The following is a 15,705-nucleotide window of genomic DNA, read 5'->3' as shown; positions in this document are numbered from 1 at the left end:
ATATTGACCAGAGTGTCTCCCCCTCTATATATATATCCTATATATTCACACACACTGGCACACCTGGGCTTGCCTAGATTTTAGCCAGTACACTGATAGAAAAGGTTGCCAACCCCTGAACTAGACAATGCCCTGATCCAGAATTAAGTCACACATATCAACAAGATAAATTATTTTATTTTAAAATTATCTGGACATGTTTTTAATTTAAGTTTGGGTAAATTGAGAGTCTAACATGATGAGTAACTTTTTGGAGATACAAAAAAAATTATAAAAACGCAGAAAAAAAAAGTGTGGACACATAAAAGGCGATTATGTGCCTCTATTCTGGTATGAAAATAGTTGCACTATATTGGGTACCTGAGAACTGCATCGTCCAGCTCCTGAGGTCTGTTAGTTGCTCCCATGACAAGAACACGGTCATCTCCTCCAGACTGTACCTACAGTGTTAAGCCAATCAAAACAGTCAGGAAATGGAGGGGAAAAAAAATAAATATACCTAGGAGTAAAATTATTGCCGTCATCCCAACCAAGAGACATATGGATTTCTTTCAACCACAAATGCTAAATTCAGCAATCTTTAAGTTGGGGTTTTTAAACTTCAAATTGAAAAAGCGGGTGTACATTTGCAAAACAACTCAAGCCATATCACCACACATACGTATAGTGTTTGCATTACTGTATATATAACTGTTATTTTACAGCAAAATAGCTGCAGTACTGTTACCTCCAGAAACAAGCTATAACTTGTCATCGTAAGGTGTAGTGTGGGACTCCTTCAAGTCAATAAAGGACAAGAGGAAAAAAAAAAATCAATATCTACTAAATAGTTAAAAAAAAAAAAAAAAAAGCCCAATTTTGAAATGTCATTAAGCTTAGAGAAATGCCTTATTGGCAGTATTTAGAATTTGCAATGGATAGCTCATAACTTTTAATTTTACCAATTGTATGTAGGATATGAAAACAAACAATCAAAAATACCAAAAAATGATCTCTAAAATAAAACTGAGAGCAAGGTCAAGTTTTTTTCTGTAAACTGCCAAGTTTAAAAATTCACAGTTGTATAAGAGGAAACATGCCTTCAATGCCCAAACAGTTAAGGCCATAGGAATGTATAAAAAGGGAAATATGGCAGTCAGTGCCCAATATCTACAGTGTTCTAAGTCTGCATCAGCATGGGAAGCTTTAAATATACTGTACAAAAGAAAAAACAAGTGAGACACTAATACTTACTCCATCAAATTCTATTAAAAATTCAGTTTTTAATCGTCTGCTTGCATCATGCTCTCCTTCTCTTCTTTCACATAAAAGGCTATCTACTTCATCTGTAAGGGGAAAACATACTTTAAGTTCTTGTGTAAAGGAAGTTTCTCTTGTCAGGTCTCACATGCAAATGAATCGTCTTCTGCTATTATACAATAGGACAGAAAATAGTCGCCTAACAGAATTACAGTCGCCGAGTCTCAAGTATTGTTTAAAGTTAAGGGCTGGGGGCCAATATATAAAATATGTTTTCATAAGTACAATTCACTGCAGCATATTTATTTATTTCCTTTCAGTGACAATCACATGAAGGCCTCTAGATAAAAGGGTACATGCCAATGTAAGGCTTTGCTAGAATTAAAACCTGTATAGCCGATTTGAGTTCGAGTTTCAAGCTAAAAATATCAAAAAGGTTTTTTAGAACACATGGTGCCAATTCCAACAAGTGAATAAATATGCGAATCATTGATGTAACAGATGGAAAAATTCAAGTTATAGAGAAAAAGCCTTAAAACCTAAAATATGGCATTTACATTTCCAACAAGCCAAAGTGCAAGCTAGTGTTGTCTTAGGGGCCATTTAGTGCTGGCAACACATGTTGTGATATTCAGGGAAGGGGACGTTGGCTCGATATCACTGTGTGTGGCCCCAAAGTGACCACAATATCAGATAATGAACGTACTCACTGGTAAATTTGATAGTAAGAAGCCTGACTGCACTAGGAGGTCCTAGTAATGGAAGGGATTCAACTACAGAGCCTGAGTGCTGAACAGCAAGATCAACAATTTAGTCACACATTTACAGTGCAAGCCAGTGATCCTCATGGAGGCCGGTTGTATTATTCTTCTGACAAATTAAGGAAGTCTAGATTGCAAAAAACAACAAATCCCACACACCCACTGCATCTCAGAGATCTTGAACTCTAATATCAAGACCAGCTATTTATATAGCGCCACTAATTCCACAGCGCAAATATTCTACTACAACCTTTACATACATATCTGTACAATGTTACTAGCAGCACTTCTATATAAAAAAAGATGTTCAACCGTCCTTTAAATTGACATTAACAAAACTCAAAAGATTATATTATTAGACTATTGCAAGTCCAAAACAAAACTGTTCAAAGCAAATTTAAGACTGAAAACGGTCAGGGTAGATCACATTTACCATGAGTTGTCCAGCTTTGATCAGTCCCTGCCCTTTCATAAAGTTTCCACTGCCAGTGTGTTCTTCTCCTGATTGTCAGCACACAGTTACAGTCTAACAATAGTGAGAACTGGCATGGAGGTGGATAAATCTCTAAATCAGTGTTGGCTAACCTGTGACAGTCCAGGTGTTGTGAAACTACAAGACCCAGCATGCTTTGCCAATATATATAGCAGCTTATTGCTGGAAGGGTATGCTGGGACTTGTAGTTTAACACCTGGGGGTAAATGTATCAATGAAACCGGAGATTGATACATTTACCCCCTGGAGTGTCACAAGTTAGCCAACACTGCCCTAAATAGTAGGGACTGTCTAAAGGTTGGAAATCCCTTTAATAAGAATGTGATGTAAAATGCTAACCAAAATTCTAAACTTATTCTTACCTATGAAAATAATAGATGGTTGCAGCTCTCTAGCCACAGAAAAGAGCGCCCGCACTAATTTTTCCCCTTCTCCTACCTGAAAATAAACAGACATTAATATCAAACCAAAATAGAAGCGTTATCTATTACGAACCCTCAATATTGCAAATAATTAAACAGTGAAATATTTTACAAGAGCAAACAGCCATTGTGTGCCCAAATACCTTTATTCAGTCTTGCCTTAAAATACAACACAAAAAAACATAAAACACTAAATGAAGGAATTGGAATAGACACAGTTGCTCATTTAGACTGTTGATCTTTATCAGGGCTGGATTAACCATAGGGCTAACTGGGCTACAGCCCAGGGGCCTCGGGCATCCAGGGGGCCCTTGAAAGTGCTCAGCAGCAGTATTGATCGGTCGGGGGCAGGGGTGCCCCCGGCGCAATCAATGCTGCTGAGCACTTTCATTGCAGTCCTTCCCCGGCATGCTGTAGTCTCCTTACTGAGGAGATCTCGTGAGTCTCACTCTCACGAGATCTCCTCAGTAAAGAGCGTACAGTGCGCCGGGGAAGGACTGCAATGCCAGGAGGAGGTAGGTGCATTGGGGGTGGCTCGGCTCACCAGGGGGGGGGGGGGTGGTGGCTTGGATCACGGGGGGGGGGGGGGGCCCACGGGGGAATGGAGGCCCCCTTAGCCCAGGGGCCTCCATTCCCTTAATCCGGCCCTGATCTTTATAGAGATTTGGTTATGGCACACAGCTTATTGGTCAAAAACTGAATGAGGGGTAGACGGATTTGGTGTACATTGGTGTGCTTGCAATCAAATACCAACAAGCAATTCAGTTACATTACTAACAAAATCTAGCAGTTTTTAATTCTCCTTTTGTAGGTCCTTTATAACTAGGGAGGCACAAACCCCTCCACACACCAGTAGGAACCTTATGTTGAAATTTCAACATAACCGAACGTTCACTGAATGCCATGGTGTTCAGAACATGTACATTGACATGCACACATGGGGCAGATTCAATTCCCTGCATTGTTCCGAAAAAACAAAATGACCGAGGAACTTTTTAGAAAATCTATGCGATTTTATTTTGCAGACAGAGCTGGGAGATAAAATCCACTGAGATTTTACTGTAGTAATGGTAATTATACGCACCTGCATTGTTGTTCGGAACAATGTGGGGAATTTAATCTGTCCCAGAGCAAGTCAGGGTTTTAGGAATTTCCTAAAACAACACGATTCATCCACCCAGTTATGCTTAGTTAAAATAATGCCTGCTGATGGTATTTGAAGAGGGGTTTGGCAAATGCTGGCTTTGGTAAGAATCATCATTTGCTTATGTAGCGGCAGCAAATTTTGTAGCGCTTTACAATTGGGAACAATAATAGACAATACTGGGTAATACAGACAAAGAGGTGAGAAGGCCCTGATAACAAGCTTACAGTCTATACGATATTGTAACCCAGCTTTGAAGTACAGATTGAACAGGAGAGTGGCACTTACATATTTAGAAGTGAGGCTGGCTGCACTTATGTTAAAAAAAGTTGCATTCGATTCAGCTGCCACAGCTTTTGCCTGAGAAGGGAAAAAAAAAAAAAAAAAGTTATATAAAGTGATTACAAGGGAAAAGAATAATTTAAAAAAAATAGAAACAGTATTACAAGAAAGATTATAAAGTAATATTTCTCACTAGCATAGTCTTCCCATTTCCAGGAGGGCCAAACAGCAATAACCCTCGAGCAGGAGCTCTTAGTCCAGTAAATAGCTAAAAGCAAACAAAGTACATAATTAGAGCTTTTTTATACTTAAATCACCTCCACAGAAATGCATTACTAACCCGTTCTCTGCTTAGTCATAGCTAGATAAGAGCCCATGACTATCCATTGAAATAAACATTTACATAACGGACACCTTGAAAACAAACCTAGCTGTATAAAATGATGTTATGTACAGTGGAACCATGCACAGAATTAGCTGTACTCTTGTCAAGGGGTGTTTTACCCATTACCATTCTGCTTTATATAAAACTTGTCAAATTACAGATGTTAAAGCCTATATTGCAAGGGGAAAAGGATGTGTAAATTTGATTCAAGCCATTGGCCAACAGTTCAAAATAATCGCTTAATAAACCAAAAAGATTCCATCCAGCATTTTAAACGTTTGTAAATCACTTTCTTTTCATGACATGTACAGGTATAAGCTGGAAGCAGTCAAAGCATATAATACGTACAGATCTGCCCCTCTTTCTCTGCACGACTTGGCAAAAAAATAATAATGTTTTCCTGTCAGAGGGTAACTTAGTAATACATATGTGCCTCATAGATACAATAATCTAGAGGGAAGAACCACAAAACACTGCACAGTCACAACTATATTTACACACAAGCATAGCCATGTATCATTTTTACCCTTCTGTTTCAGGTCATCATATTTAGTTTGTTTGTGTCATGATCCCCTCAATGTACAGCACTTTATGGAACAATACCAGCAACATGTCATTTTGCAGCGCCAGTTAAATGTTATTGTTAAAGATTTTCACCATCCATTTAAGGTCAGTGAAATTGACCGACCGTTGGTTACCATGGCTGCAGCACACTGAGCGTATGCCTTAATTGTGGAATAGGATCATACACTACAGTGGGTGCAGGAGTGTGGTGGTAGTAGGAACGAAATCAATCATATCCGGTCATAGTTAACAATCGAAGAGTAAAATAAGCAGTCAGTACCTCAGGACGAATAGAGGGAAGTATAACAATTTCCTGCAGGGCTTGTTTGGCCAAATCTTGTCCAGCAATGTCTGCAAATTTGACAGATGGTCCACTAAAAAGACACAACAGCTCAGTATAAGAATACTACTACGCAAACATGTCCCCACATGCATATGTTAGTCTATGGTACATCAAAGGGAACTAGAACTAATCAATGCCAAAGTAGTTACGCCTTAAGGAAACATCAAGATATCACTTTTAGTATATGTTTAGTAAAATAAACCATGAAACGATAAAATTAGTTTATAAATTGTATGTATCATTATAGTGCACCTCTTCATTAGTCTTAGTGGAAGAACTAAACAATTCTAGAGGTGGTTCACAGCTCCATGGCCAGACCTTTTTCCATGTTCGTTACACCAGAAATCATTTTTAAATTTGGGCAGACAACAATTAGGGCGAAGAATGTCCCGTCCTCCCCATTATTTATTTATTTTTTTTAAACAAAAATACAGGAGAAACCTCTACCAGAGGCTTAAAAAGGTCTCTGACATTTCATCACTAACACTTCCAGAAAATTGAAAAGTAACTAAAATAGTAGTACGGCATATGGATCCATTAGTAATGCCTTGCATAGGATAGAAGACCCTTGGGAAAGATACTCCATGTAAGAACCTAGCTTGGTCTGTCTAGAACAAAGAAGTCAACCAAGTGACGGGAATGGGTCTTCAAATCACAATATGACAGCGCTTTGTTCCTGGCCCCATTGCTGGACACAGGCTGAGGTCTGGCGTTGGGAACGGGCATGCAAAGTCCCTCATTTCATATTGTCATGTATTACGAAGTTTAACAAGACAACGAGCAAGTGGTCAATAGATATTCAACGTTTTCAAATGGTTCTAATGAAGATCCAGCGATAAAACATTCACGAATGAAAAACAAAAATAAAGGTTTGCCATATCGCTCTGTAATTTGGTGTTTGAGTTATGTTTGTCCAGGGCATTTTTTATTTATTTAAAAAAAAAAAAAAAAAAAAAAAAAAGTGGAACAAAAATCAAGACTCAAATCTGTGGGCATAGTAGATTTATATGAAATATATTGCATACATGCTTACTTGGCACAGAAATAGATGCACTTACCTATCTACAATTTCATTGAGAATCAGGTTTGCAAGATTGCTATCTACATTTTTTAAATTCTTCATATCTTTTTTCCTGAGTCCTGTAGTTGGTGTTGTTGGCTTATTGCTTGGTCGAGTAATTTTTCCTGCGGCTGCCTTTAAATGGAAGGAGGAAAAAAAAATGCTTACTCCATTACCAGACTGTAGGCAAAAGGTCAATTAAAAACAAGCCAATTAATGAAAGCAAAGCAACCAAATATATGGGCAGCACAACAAGAAAATATATATAAAACAAATATTGCTATGAAGAGAGTAAGCTATAGAGACCACACACGCTTCTTCAGAAAGCTAAACAATAAAACTGTAAAAGTGTAGACATTTGCTCAAAATTCGATCCGAGTTAAATTAGGTCTTCCTTAAAATTTAAAAAGCTCTAAATTTTCACAAGTGTCTATATCCTGGTATAGTACAAATTACTGCTTATTAAACATTTTAATATGCATGATTCTACAGAAATTTATAACATCGCAAAAGAAATTCAATAAATTAAGCACGAATATAGTGGTTAGCACTGCTGCCTCAAAGTGCTGTGGCCACAAGTTCAATTCCAACCAGGAAACCATCTCTGTGGAGTTTGTATGTTCTCTCCATGTTGCCGCGGGATTCCTCCGGGTGCTCCAGTTTCCTCCCAAACTCAAGACATACTGGTTGGTTAATTGGCTTCTGATGAAAATAGCCATAGTGTGTGTTTGTGTGTGAAAGAAAATAGACTAAGCTCCACTGGAGCATTGCGTGATGCAAATGATTAAATATTCGCTTTAAAGTGCTGCGTAATATGTAGGTGTTATATAAAGATGAATAAAGACCTAACTAACTTTATTTGGCGCATGCAGTAACAATATACAACTACTGTGAAGGCTCTGCATCCCAGTTCACATAAACAGTTACTACTGGTAGAGACTCAGCAGCACATATGCTGAAATTGGAACAATAAGGAGAATATTAGCATGGCCCCTGCACAAGGATGACAAATCGGTGAAGCATTCTATATTAAAAGGTGGTGGTGGAGTTTAAATGGTTTTATTTTTCCTTATTATGCATGACAGAGGGTATCCTTTTCATTACGGACTCCGAGGGGGGAATTCAATTGACAGAGTTACTGCCGAAAGTAACACGGCCTGCACACTATTACCGTTACTATGGCAATAGTGCACATTATAACCGTTACTATGGCAATAGTGCACATTATTACCGTTACTATGGCAATAGTGCACATTATTACCGTTACTATGGCAATAGTGCACATTATTACCGATACCATGGCAATAGTGCACATTATTACCGATACCATGGCAATAGTGCACATTATTACCGTTAGCACGGTATTTTCAACATAGATTTTTGCTAGCAGCTCAGGTAGCCACGAGCAGAAATCTGGTTTAAAATGACCATATTAATGGTGCACAGGCAGTTACTTTCAGCAGTAACGTGTGCAACTGAATTCCCCCTGAGAACGTTTCAATAGGAGAGAGAAAATCTACAAAGATTACATAAAGTTGATTACTTGGTCTACGGCCATATATATCTGTATTCTTTATATTACACTATTCTGTTGTGGGGGGTTTTTTCGCAAAAACTCTAAAATAAATTTAAAAAAAATTGAGGAAACACATTAAGAGACTTAATAGAAGACTTCATATACCTCATCGTGTCTGCATGCAGTTATTTCAGCTGGGATATTATCCTTCAGTTCAGTGGGGTGCATGCACACATTATTGGGACAAGTTAGGCAATTTATCTGGTTTGAATGTATTATATGGATTATACTAATTCTTCCTTTATTCTGGTCTACTACACGCTTTGAAGGTAATTAATAAAGTACTTGGACTAGTGACACAAAGAGCGATGGTGCCACATTGTGAACATTTACCAAAAGACTATTAGTTGTGCATGCTTTCCTTTTAGTTCCTTATTGTTAATCTGTACTTTAGTGCCATTTGCACATCTGTATGTGTATAGTAGAGATTCTACACTGTTGCTTCTAGTAATGGAAAACAAGCCCCAGTAGCAGTGAGTTTATGAAGTGCACAGATTAAACGAGGAATTAAACACATACAACTTCAGCTCTCGCATACCCTGTTAGCTGAAGTCTGGGAACCAGGCTGCCTATGTGAAGAGGATGGAGTCGTACAATTTGGTATCCTAGGTGGATTTGAGAAACCCGAGGACACAGCTTTGTGTAGAACCTTTGCCCGAGGGAGGGAGTTGCTGGTAATGGAGTCTTTCTTTTTTGGAACTGCACCTTTTTCTGAAAGGAAAAAAAAATAAAAAATATAGATATACACACACACACACACACACACACACACACACACACATTAATTCTACATACCACAAATATTCCAGCTATATGTAAAGCTCTCCAATACCTCCTCATTACTACCATGGTCACACACACAAATGAAACAAAAAAAATTGTATGCATATTCTTTTTGAAGCTACAATTACTGCAACATAAGATATAGTTAAAGTGAAATGACAAAATTTCAAGTAGAACAGTACACATTGGGATGAATAAAAGTCTAAGGTGGAAGCAATGTAATCAATCATCCCCTCCCCTCACCTAAGTAGTGAAGCCATCCTTCCACAATTGTCTCCTATAATTTGTTTTTAATAATTCAATATCTCAAAATACAAAGCCCTGAAAACATTACAGTAAGACCAGTTACACTGAAGGGAAAAACTTAGAGAATAGTGTTAGTCTCCTCATTTAAGTACTACTATTCCACAGAAAAGGAAACACGTGAGCATCCTTTTATTTACTTTTGCTAGCCATCTTTTGACAGGCGAATGGAGGCAAAATTGATGCTCACAAAAGGGTATTTATATATATAGCTGCAAACATTTTAGAAAAAGGCCCACTTGCTGCAACATACATTTTGTCAGAGATCAAGGAGCCCTATGAAAGCTTCAGTTTTGCATATTTACATGGTGAAAAGCAGAAAGCGATGCTTAAATACATATAGCCTCAGCTTTTGAATCCATTGTATATGTAGAACAGGTGTGGACTGCTGTCCGCCACGAGATAAATCATATATGGTACGCAGGCAAAAATTAGAACACTGTTGTTTACCACAAATTAAGAACAAATGTACACTACATGAACATAGAGTTCATCATCCCCCCCTACACAATACACATTGTACTTTTTACAGCAATTTAATATGTTGAGAACATCACATTACTACAAGATCTTTTTTTATGTCCAGGATTCTGTTCTTTACATGGCTATTGGGTTCGAAAACAGTTCCTGATTTGTATCAAAAGACCTAATGGGGGTATTTAAAGTATGGAAAGATCAATTATATATGCTAAGCCATAAAAATAAATGCATTATACAGCAAACTAAAATATTTATACTATGTTTTATTAAAGATATGTAAAAGTCTACTTTCAAATGTGACCTAAAGTGTAAATTTCAGTTGCTAACAAAGGAAAACCCTGCGATGTAACCTGGCAGTGCAGTGCCTTTGCAACTGTTCCAGAGACACTCCGTGGCTAATTGAATAATCCCACAGAAGGAAAAGCAGTGCTGCACAAATTTACTGCTCACAGCATTACCAGAGGGCAGCAGACCAATTCTACTGTGCTGGATGACTATACGGGGAGTAAGCCACAGTTTCTGAATGAGAACTAAAAAAAAAAAAAAAAAAATAAAAAAAAAAATAAAAAACAGAACACACATTCACAGATGTGTTTCTCTCCTACTATACCCCTGTGAGACACACATGCAGACTTAACAGAGGCATGAGGGTCTTTTATATTTTCGGGGGACCCTCACCATCAAAACCAGTGGCCCGTCTAATCAGCAGCTGGCTTTCATTAACAACGCTGCAAAAATCAGATCCAGAGAGCCAAACCAGTTCTAAAAGCGTAGCAAATGGTAAAGTATTTATAAAGGGAACAGTAGGTGGGCTAGTTACAGTAATATTAAAGTGTAAAACTCCCTTTAAAATGTAGCCAACTCCAGAGATGACAAGAAATCCCACCTAATTCAACATATAGAATGTTTGTATGCCTCATGTATCACAATAGATAGAAAAAAAAATAAATATTATATATATATATATATATATATTTATTTTTTAAGACATTTGCCTCCCACAGGAAACTGCAGGCAATTCCCATTATTTTCATGGTAACAGTCTGCAGCATCCAACAATTAACATACTTCAGATATACCAAACAAATGAAACTTCACAAGATTTGCTGTGTAACAAGACAGTCAGATGTCTGTGTATAAAATCATGGTTAACTGCCTCTAAAAATGCACTTCTAGCCAGTGGCGCCACTACATTTTTCTTCTGTGGAGTAAAATTTGTCCTCAATATTTTTAAGAGGTTTTTTTTATAGCCAAAGAGTGGTATGATTATCACTAACTCACTGGCGGGTGACACCCATATTGAGACAGGATGCAGCAAGATAACTTGTGTTAAGTGCTCCAGCATCCTTACCAAAAGCGGCTCCAGCTCCTAGCAGCAGACACTGCTTCAACCAGGATTTTGTAGAGACAGGGATGCCTTTATGTGTGATAACATTAGCTCACTGTGTGGTAATATGAAATACAGGGTATTTTACCATTACAATATGGAGGTACATGATCTAGGGTATTATACTGCAAGAATGAGGATATATATTACGTATAGGAAATTATTCAGAGAACGCAATAGATTATCTTGCTAAATAACAAATGTTAATGCTTAGTTTGACTTTATCAGAACTCTTCTTGTGATCTTTTGACAGAGTACAAAACCAGGGCCAAACTATCAGCAGCACCACTAATATTAAGAGACCATCCGTATACCTCCTTCCACACAGGTGAATTCTGTATAAATAAAACAAGAGGTGCAGAGAATATTAACATGCAGTACTTGACTATTTATTTACACAATCTTTGTGTATAGTTTAGGCCTAAACTGACAATAATGACGACAGTGTAACATGTGACCACAAGGGCACTAATGCTACTCACATATCTCCTCATTCAGTGGATGCTAGTTCCCAGTGGGACAAGGCGTCACTGGTTGCTATCGTGCAACATTCCGACTACAGTTTTGTCGAACAGCTGCATGGCAGAACACCCGGAGCTAGTCCCATATGGAATCAACAGTTGGAGACAATGGAAAGAGCAGTTCGCTAGATATAATGGCATACAGTCATGTGGTACATGACTGCCGATTGGCACCACTTGTGTTGCCAAAGTTGAAATTTGCAACTATTCTAGCTGCCTCTAACACTTCAGCCCTACACAATGCAGCTCCAGCCATCCTTTACACAGCCTGCTACCTGAAGAAGTGCTCCTGCACAGGAAAACAGGATCCAGCAGACACCTCTTGACTTAGAGCGGTAGTTGGAGAGCGAGGCTATTTCTCTCCTCCCCTTCCTCCAAAACGACTTTACTGACTTGTGTATAACCACCTATTTAACCTTCTCCTCTCACTCGACTCTACTCAACTGGGCTTTTGCCTCCAAAATTCCATGGAGACTGCCATCACAAGTGACCAGTGATCTACTCAAAGCAAAGTCTACTCTCTAACAATAGCCTCACCAACCTATTCCAGCTTCACATCAGTCCTAAATTCCGCGCAAAGTCTGATTTTCCTAAAACATCACCCCAATCCACCAGGATTTCATTTAATTTCTACCCTCAAGTCCTTCTTATATCTACCTCCAACATGATACTCGTTTAGTCTCCGATAAAGACTTCTCACCTCGCATACAAGACTTCTCCCATGTATTTACCCACTTATGGATACTAGTTTTCCCGTACTGTCTGGCTCTGCAGAGAATAAGGATGTGTAGGCTGAGAACAGAAGTACGGCGGAAACGGAGAGCAAACACATACGATGTGGGAGCAACGGGCTTGTATTCCAGTGCGTTACCATGGATGGTGCAACTACACTCCCACCCTGAAAGTCATCCCACCCCTATATAAAAGGGACTCAACGAGCACATCCAGAATACTGCGGTCCTAGATTTTTTTTTATTTAGAGAATGTCACTATTGCAAGAAGGGAGATACGGGTTACCAGTTTTGTTACAGGTCAGAAGTGAAGGGAAATCTAAAAAACATTTGTAAGTAAAACATGGCATCAGTAAAACTAAACCCACCTGGCTTCAGATGTCCATTGCGGCAAGGTAGGTTAGTACTGTCATTACACAACTCCATTTGCGTTTTCTGACCTTGCATATCTGCTTGCAGCTTTGCTATGCAAACAGAGGAAAAGGGGAGAAAATAAAAATGAACCAAAAAAACAAAAAACAAAAAGTGATCAAACAGACAAACTACTGCCACTGTAATTTCAACTTAATCTAACACACAAGTTCATTTAAAATAAAAGGGTGGTAAAGTAATTATTTTGGTGGGGACAAGGACCTTGAGTCACTAAGTTACAGTGATTTTCCTTCACTGCCAATATTAAAACTTAATGTTGGCAGTTTACACTTTTTTTTTTTTTTTTAAACCACTCACGTTTTTGTGCCAAATGGTATGTAATTTAGATAGATACACACAAAGTAACAAACACTTAGAGACCATGAAAAGGTCATGGTCAGAGATTATAAAGGGGATGCGATTCAGTGACGCACAGGAGATTTACATGAAGAGTGTATTTTTAAATTTAGTTCAACCCCAAAGGAATTGTTCCAGTTGCTGGGCTTTTGCAAATTATAAAATAACAGAGTACAATAAGACGAATAGTGTCTGCACCTTGTAATTCTCAATTCTGTTGCCATTTATTTTTTCTATTGCAGAACAGGATTTGAGATGTTCAGTTTTGGTTTAAAGTTTTCTGCATGTAAAAAAACATACCAAAACAGGTACTTAAAAAACTTTAGTAAATGCAGGATATATGGGTGTTGCTCTTATTATTGGTACTGAAAAGCATGCAAACTTAATTTTCCTTTGACATTCACTTAAGATCTGACTTAAATAATCTAAAAATCTTGAAAGCTATTCATAAAAAGGGAAACAGGATAATGTATGTTTAAGCAAAACTGCAGTGTGCTAAAAATAGAGCAAAATTGCATGCCAATTACATTCCAAATATCTTTAATTATGCCAATGTTTGTGATGGCTATAGAACTGTGAAGGTAAATGAATAGCTTTAGGTAGTAATGAACTAGAAGGAGAGGACGGAACACTTGCACAGGTTGTAATTAATGCATAGTTTCCCACTGTCACTATTTCAGACTTCCTCAGACTTTTCTTACATTTTGTTGTGGTTTAAGGGTCTAGGTTTAGGATTTCTTGAATACATATTTTATTAGGTCAGTAGATTTGTCTGTTTTGGGGGAAATCTGACAGACATCACATTTAATACAAAGACAATGCTCAGAGATTATGGAGGTGAAATGGTAAGACAACATTACAATAAAAAATTCTGTTTTATATCGGGGTTCCCATATTGCATATGGGAACCCCGATCAACAGTGAATAAAATAATTAAATGTAGTGTAACTCCTAGTTTACTAGAATAGGGCATTTTTGTACAGACCATTTACATTTCTTTAGATTGAATTACTTTCATGACATATCTAGGAAATCCTTCCACAAATGTGCAACTCAAGAAAATGTGCATTTAAATAAAGTATAGCACATGCAAATGTGTTAGCAACACAAAGGGAGAAAAGGCTATGAATAATACATCTTCTTACAAGGTGCAGAACAAATAGAAGTCTCCTTATTTATAACTTGTCATTTATGCGATTTTGTCTGTTAAATTGGTCAATTTAGGACAAACCTGACACCCCTACCAAAAATAAATTGATCTGGTGATAGCAGCAACATGTTTGCAGGTGCCTAAATAACTTTACACATGTTGACAGGGATATATAAAATTGATGTAAACCCCTTTATGTTATTTGATTTATTTTACCCAGAAGTTTTACTTACATACTCATAGAATTATTCTCCCGAAGACTACAGAACAGGTATAGAATGTACAAAAGAAAATGTGATGGAATATTCAAGCTAAAACATCATCTTATCCTCACTCCCTGGATGACGCTTGTGAACAAAACACTACGTTGCTATAACTAACCTGAGAATAAGCTTAATATGCACATTTTATTTGTTGCCAAAGTTGGACAATCATGCTTAACCGATGTAAAGCAGTGGAGCACCCGGGAAATAGGTGCTGGGGAGAACACTGAACGAACTCCTTTCCTCTAGGAAACCTACATTCTTGTGGCATGTGAACCTGGTATTGTTAAACACAAACCTGTCCCAATACACCAGTGATTCCCACACAGAGTAGGTGCTCAAAATATTAAGCAGACTCCAAACAGGGAATTTGTGAAATTAGTACAGAATACCCAATTGTAAAGTCATGCAGTCCTATGAACAAAAGCATTTTATGCAGCCTAAACTTGTGTTCGAATACCAATGTAGAAAAGGTTATAAGCAAAATAAAAATAATGTACAGATTTTAGAATAGGCAGAGTAAGGAGCTAAAAAGAATGGCAAAGCATGCAGTTATTTCTGTATTACAGAAGAATGTGGAATGGCATAAGGAGCATCTTTCGGTTTTAAATGTATATTCTCAATATCACCAAATTTAGGTTTAATAAATAAAGTTTTTTATGTCAATTTATGGCTGAAAACTTGTCAACATATCTGCAGCACCAAAGGTTAATTACTGTTACAAATTAAAAAATAAAACTATTACATTGACTAGGGAAGGGAGATGGTAAAAACCTGGACTCATACCAAAGGGGGGAAAAAACCCGATTCTCCAAATCACAAAATACCAGAAACAAATATCAAATTGCAAAACATTTTGGGGCAGATTCAATTGGCCACAATGTTATACGGTAAAAAGCAATGCTTACTTTTGCTCACACTTCTATGGGGTGTGAGTAAAAGGGAGTAGTACTTTCATTAACAAAAAAAAAAAATTGCATAGTGTCTCACAGCCATTCCGCGACTACGCAGCGATTGTTTGTTTTGTTTTTTTAAATTGAATCTGCCACT

The 15,705-nt window shown here is 37.6% G+C and overlaps 1 protein-coding gene and 1 pseudogene across 2 annotated transcripts in view; one reads left to right on the top strand and one right to left on the bottom strand.

Annotated features, from left to right (window-relative positions):
* The window catches only part of SPAST (spastin), a 45,984-nt gene that overhangs the window by 17,673 nt on the left and 12,606 nt on the right, over positions 1-15,705 (bottom strand). The window contains exons 4-12 of one of the 2 annotated variants that reach the window (XM_075203557.1): positions 12,843-12,938; positions 8,808-8,980; positions 6,692-6,828; positions 5,571-5,664; positions 4,535-4,609; positions 4,348-4,419; positions 2,856-2,931; positions 1,234-1,325; positions 361-440 (exon numbers count right to left, since the gene is read on the bottom strand). In XM_075203557.1, the coding sequence (XP_075059658.1) occupies positions 361-440; positions 1,234-1,325; positions 2,856-2,931; positions 4,348-4,419; positions 4,535-4,609; positions 5,571-5,664; positions 6,692-6,828; positions 8,808-8,980; positions 12,843-12,938 (895 nt within the window). The remainder of the gene's footprint in view (positions 1-360; positions 441-1,233; positions 1,326-2,855; positions 2,932-4,347; positions 4,420-4,534; positions 4,610-5,570; positions 5,665-6,691; positions 6,829-8,807; positions 8,981-12,842; positions 12,939-15,705) is intronic. The other variant, XM_075203559.1, reaches the window with a different exon arrangement.
* On the top strand, positions 7,629-7,727 carry LOC142147613 (U6 spliceosomal RNA; annotated as a pseudogene).

This window comes from Mixophyes fleayi, chromosome 3 (genome assembly GCF_038048845.1).
Source record: "Mixophyes fleayi isolate aMixFle1 chromosome 3, aMixFle1.hap1, whole genome shotgun sequence".
Taxonomy (NCBI): Eukaryota; Metazoa; Chordata; class Amphibia; order Anura; family Limnodynastidae; genus Mixophyes; species Mixophyes fleayi.
Note: the sequence above shows the minus strand (reverse complement) of the source record. Positions and strands in the feature narration are given on the sequence as shown.